We start from the raw sequence: 9,832 nt of genomic DNA, 5'->3' as shown, positions 1-9,832 counted from the left end.
AGGGAGGGGAATAACATAATGGTTATTTTTATTATTCGGTGTTTCTAGGACAGTTTGCTTGTCACTTGTTGGTGTCATCCAGACAGACCCTTATTCCTCACTCTTCCACTGTACCGCACAGGGCCAGGACCCAGACACCCCCAGCTGCAGCACCAGATGGTCAGCAGAAATGCTGCTGACTTCCAGGGCCCTAGAGCAACCCTCTGGCCATATCCCCGTGCAAAGAGTGTGGCTCCCTTCCGGTGGACCTCTCACCTCCGAGTTCCAACTCATACCTGCTCTGTCCTCTCAGTGCCCCAGAACCCCAGAGAAGGTCACCACCACCTCTGCTCAGCCCCAGGCAGCAGAGATGGGGGGTGGGGGCGTGAGTGGAAGGAGGAAGCAGACTTATGAGCCAATCAGGGCTTTTCTCTGCCCAGAATGGACTGCTCAAAACCTGAGTCCTGCGCAAAGGAGGGGTGCTTGAGGGCTCAGCCAGGGAGGGTGGGGTGAGCATTCTTAGGCCCAGCCGGCCACAAGGATATATCCCAGAGGCCACTTTCCCCTGCCTTTCTCTCCTCGTTACTCAGTTGTCACCAAAGCCCCCCTGAGTGAAAAGGCCTGTCATTGCTGTTAAACATGTTCACAGATCATTTCCTACAATTGGTCCAGTACTTTCCCGTCTGACATTTTACCCTGTAGGAAAGTGGGAACATGACAGCTATTTTTCCGATGAAGAAACCGAGCCTGCTTGGATTCACACCAAAATCACAGGGATCCTTCATTTCACAGCCAGCTGCAGCCTTCCTACTGGCCCCACCCTACCCCTCACTCCTAGTCCACCCAGCTTGCCCCCAGGGCACCACTCCTGAGGTGGAGATAGATCATTTACTATTGATTTTTAATATCTTAAAAATAAAGGCTTGGGGAATACCAACCTGCCTTGTCCAATAGACGTCTTAGATCTATTTCATTTTAATGACTCTAGATTTCAGCTTCAATAACATCACGCTGGTGACAACAGAAGTGGACAGGGCAGTCGTAGAATCTTCAAAGCCCAAGAGCCTTGAGTCTCCTTCCTGGCAACACCTGCCCCTTTCCTTGAGCCACGGGACTAGGGACCGACCACCTTAGGGCTTGGAGGGAGCCGCCTGCGCGTCCCTCTGAGCTACTCCAGTCTAGACAAGATGAGATGTCCACGCGGTCGGCATCTGCGGGCACCGGGCGTCCTTCCTCCCCTGTTTACCCGCAGCCGCCAGGGGCCGCTGCACCTGGCTGTGCCCGCCGACCCGCCGAGCGTTTTGCGCGGTGCCCGCGCTGTCCCCGAGGAGGTGGCGACGCCGCGCGGGGCTGCTGGACGCGAGGGCTCCCCGGCCTGGCACCGAGAGCCTCGGAGGAACCGGCTGAGCTCTGCAGAGCCGGCGGGGGCGGGCTGGAGCCTCTCCCTGCCCGGAGCGGAGTCCCCCGTGCGGGGACGGCAGGCAGAGCCGAGCCGCGCAGTCCCGGGAACGCAGCAACTTGGTAAGGGGACCGGGAAGCCGGGGACCCCCGGCTAGCACGCCTTTCGAAGTCTTGCTCCTGGGCTCAGAGCAAGGGGAGACGCAGCCTCGCAGTGGAATCAGTGGGCACTCTTGGGAGCGAGGGCATCGGGATTGGAAGGAGGAATGGGCACCGGCCGGGAATGGTGGTGTTGGGGAGGGAGGGAGGGAGTTGAAGGTTCTCATCCTTCACATCCTCAACTTCATACCAGTGTGCAGACTGCTCATTCTGCAGCGCTGGGAGGAAAGGCTGGGACACTGAGGCTGGAGGGGTAGACACTGACTGCGTGCCAGCCCAAGAACAGATCCCAGAAGCTTCTTTCCCTAGCTCTCAGAGGAAAGAAATAAAATCTGGGGAAATTGGTCCAAATGGCCCCCTCTTCCCTGAGCTATTTGGGGTCTCTAGGCTCACTGAAGGCATAGGAGAATTGAACTGGGCTAGGAGTTGGTATAGCAGCTCAGAGAGAAAGAGCATGGGATTGATCTCAGAGAAGACAAAGCTACATTTGTAAGGATCGAAAGGCAGGTTCATGATGGGGGCGAGGGGAAGAGATAGCCCCTCGGAAAGACAGGAACCTCTCTTTAGGAACCTCTCTTTGGGCAGCAACCCAGTCCTGAATTAGGATGACCACCTCTCCTCTTCGCCTCCATAACCTGGTCCAGCTCTGTCCTGGGAGGTAGGAGACAGCCCTCTGTATTTCTGGGGCTCCACCCTCCTACCTGTTCCAGTTTCTTCTCCCTTTGGAGGTTGAGAGAGAAAGAGTCTTTAGGGAGAAATAGAGATGCTGTTGGGACCTGTAGCCTCCGGGGCCCCCTCTCCTTCCTCTGAGCACCTCCCTCCCTCACACCTTCTAGAGTGAAAATGAGGGTGTGTGTGGCACAGTTGAGCTAGCTCCCTGCGAATCCAGAAGGAAAGTATGAAGGACTAGAAGGTAGAGGTGAGAAAGATGCAGGGATACTGCAAGAATCCTTTCCAGGTGGGCCCTGATTTACCCCAGAGCCCTTCTCTGGTGCTCAGCTCCCTTCCAGAGAGCAGAGAAATGTCAGTGTTGATTCTTACACAGGCCCAGCCTCACTCCGGTACAACTTTACTCCTGGGACAGGGACACTCCCTCTGGCCACTCTTCTCAGGTCACCACCCAGGGACACCAGGGGATTCCCAGGACCCTGTGAGGAACAGCTTCTTCAGTGTCCTTCCACTGCCCTCCTTCACCCTTGACAGAGCCAGAGGGCCATCCCCCAATAACCCTTTCACTGGATCAGGGAGAGTGAGTCTGACTGAGACCAGTGGGTGGACAAACAGAAGCCAAAGCTTTCCACAAGAGGTGAGTGGGGAGACAGTTGAAGTTGGGGGTTGGGGGACTAGAGATTCATATCCAAGGGAGCAGCTGAAGCCTGGCATTTGGTGACTTTGGACATGTTATTTGACTTCTGTTAGCCTCATTCTCTTTCTCCTTTTTAAAATTAAAAGTTTAAAATTAAAATTTTAAACTTTCTCCTTTTTAAAATTAAAAGTTTAAAATTAAAAAATTTTAAATTAAAGTTGAAAAGCGCATACACTCCCATGGTTCCAAATTTAAAAAGGACTAGGGATAAAATGAGTTTACCTTTGACTTCTATCTCCCAATCACACAATTCCCCTTCTTGGAGGTAACCAACGCTACTAGTTTGTTGTTGTTGTTGTACATCTTTCCAGAACTAGTGTACTCATATCCAAGCAGTATGTATAAGCCCTCCCCAGGATATAGATGTTAGCATTTCACACATGCCATCCTACTCTATTTTTTCCGGGTAGTAGTGGATTGTCACTGGAGACTACTGCGGGCATGCCCTCATAAGGTGCCCCCCTCCCTACCCCTGTTTATGTGTACAGCTGATGGGCCTGCTTTTCTCTACCTGCCCCATAGTGTAGTCAGCCAGCCCCTCACTGATGGTCTCTTAGAGTGCTCGGGTTACGTTTTGAATCTGCAAAGTCGATTCCAGTAATCTTTCCAGGGCTGTCCTGAAGGTTTCAAGATTCTGTGTGTGAAGTGTCTGGGCCAATAGGTGGGCATTATTATTATTCCTCCCATCCCACAGTCCCAGTGGGACCACAGCTAGAGCATCCTTTAAGTTCTGTCTTCAATTTCACCTCGCCCAGGAAGCCTTCCCTGACTTCCCCTGCAGGGACGACCTCCCCCTTCCTGCTGCCTTCCTCCTCCCTGTAGCACTCATGACTTCTCCAGGGAGTTTGTGCCAGGCTGAAGGCTACCTGAGGCTGTGCCTTGAACCCTTCAGGGCTCCCAGAGCACAGGACACAAAGGAGGGGGAGGGTGGTTTGGGCATTGGGGCTGGGGTGGGGGAAGGGGCTCCTGCAGAAGTGGAGCAAGGGGTGTGCCTTTTCTCTCCACAGGATGAGTGGCAGGGCTGCCCGGAACGGGGACTCCGGTGGCTGGCTGCTGGCACTTTGTCTGGCCTGGCTGTGGACCCACCTGGCCTCGGCTTCCTTGCAGCCGCCAACTCCCACAGGTTAGGGGCAGGTGCAGGGCCTGGGAAGGAGTTTCCAAGAATACCTGCAGAGCTAAAAGCCCCACTGACCCGCTTCCACAGCAGGCAGGTCCCCCTGTCCCCCAGGAGCTGTCCATTCCATACATACTAAGGCTTCTGGCTCCTGTGTTCATCATCCAGGGAACCCTCAGCTTTCCTGGCTGGGAGAGACTACCTTTCCTTCCAGCCTGGCGGGAGTTCTGCAGGGCGGCGGGCCCTGGGTGGGTGGTGGTGGTGGGGTTTATGCTTAGCCTCCTGTCCTAATTCTGGAGTTTTCCTTCCCGGATGGCTAAATCCTGTGTAAGCGGATGATCCTCTCCATGCACTGTAAGCCTCCGGGGCCCTTGCCCTCACCCTGAGTAGGCTAGGGTGGGGAAGGTTGTTGTCGACGCCATGTTTTCTGTGCCAAAGGCACCCCTAGGAGCCAGAGGGATGATGAGTGGGGCCTCCCTGAGGAGGAAGGCAGGCAGGAATGGCAGAGGCACTGTGAAGAAGCTCTATGAAGATTTCTTCCTCTGCCTCCTCCCCTTCAAGATCCTTCCGCCAAGCATGGAGCGAAACTTGGGCCCAAGATCCTTCCGCCAAGCATGGGCCCTGTGGGTGGGAGGGGAGCAGGGCTGGGTGGGCCCAACACCCCAGCTTGTGCTGGCCCCTCAGGCCTTGTGAAGCAGGGCACCTGCGAGGTGATCGCTGCGCACCGCTGCTGTAACCGGAACCGCATCGAGGAGCGCTCGCAGACTGTCAAATGCTCCTGCTCGACCGGCCAGGTGGCCGGCACCACACGGACCAAGCCATCCTGTGTGGACGGTGAGTGAGAGACCAGCCCCGGGGCGGGGAGCCCCTGATCGGGGAGATCTAAGGTCTGTGAGGCCTCTCCATCTGTTGGAGATACAGTGTCATGAGGCTCCCAGAGCTGTCAGGATCGTCTCAGGGTCAGGCAGGGCAGATGTCGCCATCTCACTTTATAGATAGGGACGGCTCCCGGGACCTGCGCGCCTTCCCACCTGTCCGTTCTGTCACTGGGATAGTCTCAAACATGCCCTCCCACTCTCACCTCAAGCCTCCTGACCCCTCTTCCCTGGCGGCGCCTTTCCCAAGCTGCCTGGTCCAGCCCTTCCTCTCAGCCTCATGGCCACATCTTTACTACTCTTTCCCTGCCCAGGACCCACATGGAGCACTCACACCTGCTGCACCCCACCTCTTCCCCACAGCCTTGCACACACTCACTTTCTCATACTCCTGTTATACATGTGCCCACTCCTGCACTTAGGTTTGGGGAGCCCTTCAAACGGCTCCCAGACACACACACACACACACACACACACACACACACACACCCCTAAGGGCATGTGGAAGATTGTGCTGCTGTACTGATGGAAACCTCCAAACCAAACTCCACTGCCATCCTGTGGATTCTGACTCTTAGTGGCCCTGTGGGGCCGAATGGAACTGCCCCTGTGGGTTTCTGAGACTGTAACTCTTCATGGAAGTAGACAGCCTTGTCTTTCTTCCCCCAGAGAGAGGAGTCCAACAGTGGTTTCCAATGGTTGACCTTGCCGTTAACTGCCCAGCACATACCCCACTATGCCACCAGGGTTCCTTCTAGACTGAGGACATGGGAGCTCTCTTCTAGGGTTGGTGCAGCGCCAACTTCCCTGCCTCGGAGGAGCCCTGGTGGCATAGTGGTGATGGGGTGACCTGCAAGGGCCGAAGTTGCAGCTGCCAGCAGCTCTGCGGGAGAAAGACCAGGCTTTCGATTTCACTCAACAGTTCCAGTCTGGGAAATCCACAGGGGCACCTCTACCTGGCCCTACAGGGTCACTGTGAGTCCGCATCGACCCATAGGCAGTGTGTTTTGTTGTCTGGTTTGGGTTTGTGTCCCTGCCTTCAGTCCAAACCATCTGTAGTGATATGTGGGAACTCTGTGGGATTAAAGTTGATATGATTGTGTCCTCAGGGTTCAGGCAGAGAGCTGCCTCTCCTGGAAGCCCTGGCGTCCATGGAAATACAGGGTTCAGAGCCAGAGACATGTAGAAACACACTTTGTCCCCAGTCCACTCTTGACTGCACACTTGTCCTCCCAGAGAGCTTAGGGCTGCCCTCCCTGCTCCTGCCCCCACAGCCTCCGTTGTCCTGCAGAAGTGGTGGTGCCAGATGGAGCCCTGCCTGCCGGGGGAGGAGTGTAAGGTGCTCCCGGACCTGTCGGGGTGGAGCTGCAGCAGTGGACACAAAGTGAAGACCACCAAGGTATGGACATGCCTTTCCACCCCACGCTCTGCCTTCCCCTCCACCTTCCCCTGGGGTGGGAAAGGAAGCACAGGAATGCTGGGGGTGTCGGATGTCCATGTCCATGACCCAAGGTGAGATCTGCAGATCATGAGGGCACAGCCACGGACAGGGCTGCCGGGTCTGTCCTAGCGGACTTTGGAATTAGGCACCCAGGGCTTGACACGCTGCACACCTTCATTCCCTCCTCGTTGCCTGCAGTGGGTTTGCCTGCAGAAAATGTCAGGTCTATGTGAACAAAGCGGAGAATTGAGAGAATTATCCAGATAATTCAGAGGAGAATCCCAACTTCTTCCTGGATGCACTGTGCCCGCCCATCCCTGCCAAGCCCTACTGTTATAAGTGCCTGCAGCTGTTAGATGCCTTCCTCTAAGTCAGAATGCTCTGCTGTGACAGCGCCTGAGAGGATGCAGTTTGCTGTCCCCCCAACAGAACAAGGGGTAATTAAAATTGTACCAAACTCGTTAGCAGTCCCACGTTGTGTCACCATTAATCAGTCGCACCATTGTCATCACCATGTATGCAGATGAGTGGCATTGCATGGCAAGACAGAGCTTGGCCTTCTTGCCCTCCTGCCAAGCAACACACACACACACACACACACACACACACACACACAGAGCAACCCAGTAAACAAATCAAGTTGAGAAGGAAACACAGCCTTTCCGTTTCTGAAGAGAGCAGCCAGTTTCAGGGAGCAGAAAAACCCAAGGAGAACCAGTTTGGTTGGGGATAAAGTGGAGCTTCTGATATCCAAACAGCAAGGTGGGTGGGGGGTGGGACAGCCATTCTTAAGTCGATTTAACACTAGAAGAGAGTGAGGCCCATCGTAGACTCGGTGGCATTTGTCACCGTTTTGTAGGTTTGAGTTTGCAGCCTGTAGAGGCTCGTGCATCACTGTGCTTACAAATGTGAGCAGCTGCTCTGAAGCCAGGGTCCCTGGTTGGCGCACTCCATAGGCTTGGCCGATAACCCAACATTTGATGGCTCGAGTCCACCCAGAAGCACTTTGGAAGAAAGACCTGGATGGAGATCGACTTCCCCAAACTCAGCCGTTAAACCTTCTGTGGAGCACTGTTCTCTTCTGACGCACATGGGGTTGGAATGAACTCCACAGCAACTGGTTACGTTGAAGCCAACTGTGGTGAGGCTTACCTGATTTCTGTGTGCCTGAGTCCCTGGGCCAGTCTGGACTGTTTAGAGGTCAGGGCTTGGCAACATTGACCTCTCCGTGGCCTGTTTGATCCTGGGGAGCCTCCGGCATGCTGGGATGGGATAGACCTTCCCTGCACTAACCTTCTCTCATCACTTGCTCCGTAGGTCACTCGATAGCATTTGGGGGCCATGGCCTGGACAAGACAGGCTCATCTGAGCCCTGGACTCAAGAGTACTGTTCCGGATCCTTCAGCAAACACGAGGCCTCATTGACCCGAACACCCCCACCACCACCACCACCACCACCACATTCAGCATCACTCCTTCCAGGAAAAGTTCCATCCAGCTGCTCAGCAAGTGTGGATGGATCTCTGATCACATATGTTCCTAGCCACGTGCTGAACACTTCTGAGGATTTGTGCCAGCTCCTGACACATTGAAGGACAGATCTCCTGGTTGCTGCCAGACCAGGCCTGTCTCATTTGGAGGGATGGACTGACGTGAGGAAGAAAGGCAAACATGAAGCCAAACAGCGGCTCACTCAAGCTTCTGCAGAGGTGTCACTTGGTGGACACTGTCCGTTGGGCGCTGGATAGACAGGGCCTCAAAATCATCCTTGTCCAAGCACCTCAGGTTTTTGTTTACTTGTTTTAACAAAGTTAAATTTTGTTTAACAAAATTACTTGTTTTAACAGATGAGGAATCTCAGCGCCAGAGACATGGGGTGACCTTCCCAAGGTCTCACCCGTGGGTCCTCAAGTCTTTAACACAACTTCCACTCTGGCTGTTGAGAACCAAACCTGGGCCTTCCACGTGGCTGTCTCCGGTACACGAAGAACACATCGTCCTAGCTGAACAGCGTCAATGTTTTTGCCTGTTTTGTTTTCCCTCAGGAAAGCTAGAATATTCAACAGTCTCTGTCCTCTCATCTGAAATATCCTACCCCTCCTGTCCACTCTGCCTCAGCCCAGACAATTCCAAACAGTGGTGAGGCTTACCTGATTTGTGGGTGCCTGGCTCATGACCGTCAGGGGCCACTCAATCCAGGGGCAGCTAGGGCAATCCCAGCTGTCAACCCCACGCCGGGCCTGGGCCACCTCTTCCAGGGTCCTTTGGCAGTGACTGTTGTGACGCTGGCTCCCAAAGAGTCCAGGCGGCTTTAAGGCTGTGGGTCTCCCCCTTCAAAGGTTCCTGCTGGGCAGTAGGGGTGGGAGATAGGCACTCTGCCATCGAAGGGGCTTGGCATTGCCAGACTGACACTCTCAGTGGCGTGGAGAAAACACTCAGGCTTCCGGGTCTCAGGGGCATGGGTTACTTGGTGAATGGCAGCCTCCGTGATTGTTGGAATCTCCAGGACTTCAGGGACAGGAGTGGGGCCCTTGGGAACAGGGGTGCTGGTAGAGTGGCTCAGAAGACACTGAATTCTGACCCCCGGAGAAGATGATGCGGATAACATGCGGGGGCTCTGCTCACCCTCCTTCCCCCACCTCCCCATTCAGTAAAGCCAAGGCCAGTTGATATTGCCCCCTCCTCACCTCAAGTTTATCTTGTTTTTATTTCTTTTCTGGTAATGGGGTGAACAGTGATGCTGTTTTCTCCCTAGACTGTAAGCCCAGGTTGGCAGGCTAAATACAGGTGGGTCTCTGCGGATAGCGTGTTCAGGGATCAGGGGGGTGGGAAGGAGTTGGTCAAAATTTTCTCACAGTCTCCATCGGGGCTGGGGAATGGATTAGGAGTTTGGCAAATGTCTGGGAAAGATGCAGAGAGTAAATGGTTTAAGCACTGCCGACCACATAAATGCGATCACGTATTCTTTGTTTTGTTGTTGCTGGTTTGCTGTGTCCATTTATTCTTTTTTGTCTTTCCAGCCTTTTCTTCTTCGTCCCCCACGTCTACCGCTCCCTCCTCCACTTCCAGCTGCCCCGTAGCCTTCAATGTCTGCTTGTTTGGGTGTGAAACCCCCTTTTCTTGTGTTTGTGTTTTTCTTTTAAAATAGTGGTTTCATGAAGTATTTGTCTTTATGAGACTGACGAACTTTGGTGAGCATACCAAAAAATTAAAACCAAACTCACTGCCATCGAGTCAATGCCGACTTATTGTGACCCTACAGGACAGGATAGCGCTGCCCTCTCTCTTAGTTTCTAAGATGGGAACTGTTTGTGGATGTAGAAAGTCCCGTCTTTCTCTCAAGAAGTGGCTGATGGTTTTGAACTCCTGACTTTTCGGATCGCAGCCCATCTTGTAACCACTACACCAGCAAAGGGCTCCTTTGCTCAGCATAGTGTTCGCCAAATAGCTCCATGTTCTGTGCTATTTGACTCTTTCATCATTGTTTTGAAGTGCTGCAA

The 9,832-nt window shown here is 54.0% G+C and overlaps 1 protein-coding gene across 1 annotated transcript; it reads left to right on the top strand.

The window, feature by feature from the left end:
• The first annotated feature begins 1,418 nt into the window (after nt 1-1,418).
• On the top strand, nt 1,419-9,429 carry TAFA3 (TAFA chemokine like family member 3). Its single transcript, XM_004699169.2, has 6 exons — nt 1,419-1,500; nt 2,740-2,842; nt 3,910-4,025; nt 4,701-4,850; nt 6,166-6,290; nt 7,650-9,429. The coding sequence occupies exons 3-6, from the start codon at nt 3,911-3,913 to the stop codon at nt 7,659-7,661; spliced, it is 402 nt and encodes a 133-aa protein (XP_004699226.1). The 5' UTR covers nt 1,419-1,500; nt 2,740-2,842; nt 3,910; the 3' UTR covers nt 7,662-9,429.
• The last annotated feature ends 403 nt before the right edge of the window (nt 9,430-9,832 follow it).

The sequence above is a fragment of the Echinops telfairi genome, unplaced genomic scaffold (genome assembly GCF_000313985.2).
Source record: "Echinops telfairi isolate 266 unplaced genomic scaffold, ASM31398v2 ScPeMD7_443;HRSCAF=831, whole genome shotgun sequence".
NCBI lineage: Eukaryota > Metazoa > Chordata > Mammalia > Afrosoricida > Tenrecidae > Echinops > Echinops telfairi.
The sequence above is the reverse complement of the archived record's forward strand: the minus strand, read 5'-3'. Positions and strand labels throughout refer to the sequence as shown.

Excerpts from the sequence above, each read along its gene's own strand:
- TAFA3 (XM_004699169.2), top strand. The coding sequence starts at position 3,911 with ATGAGTGGCAGGGCTGCCCGGAACGGGGACTCCGGTGGCTGGCTGCTG. Across the intron at positions 4,026-4,700 it reads GCAGCCGCCAACTCCCACAG|GCCTTGTGAAGCAGGGCACC; the intron begins GTTAGGGGCAGG and ends CTGGCCCCTCAG. Across the intron at positions 4,851-6,165 it reads CAAGCCATCCTGTGTGGACG|CCTCCGTTGTCCTGCAGAAG; the intron begins GTGAGTGAGAGA and ends CTGCCCCCACAG.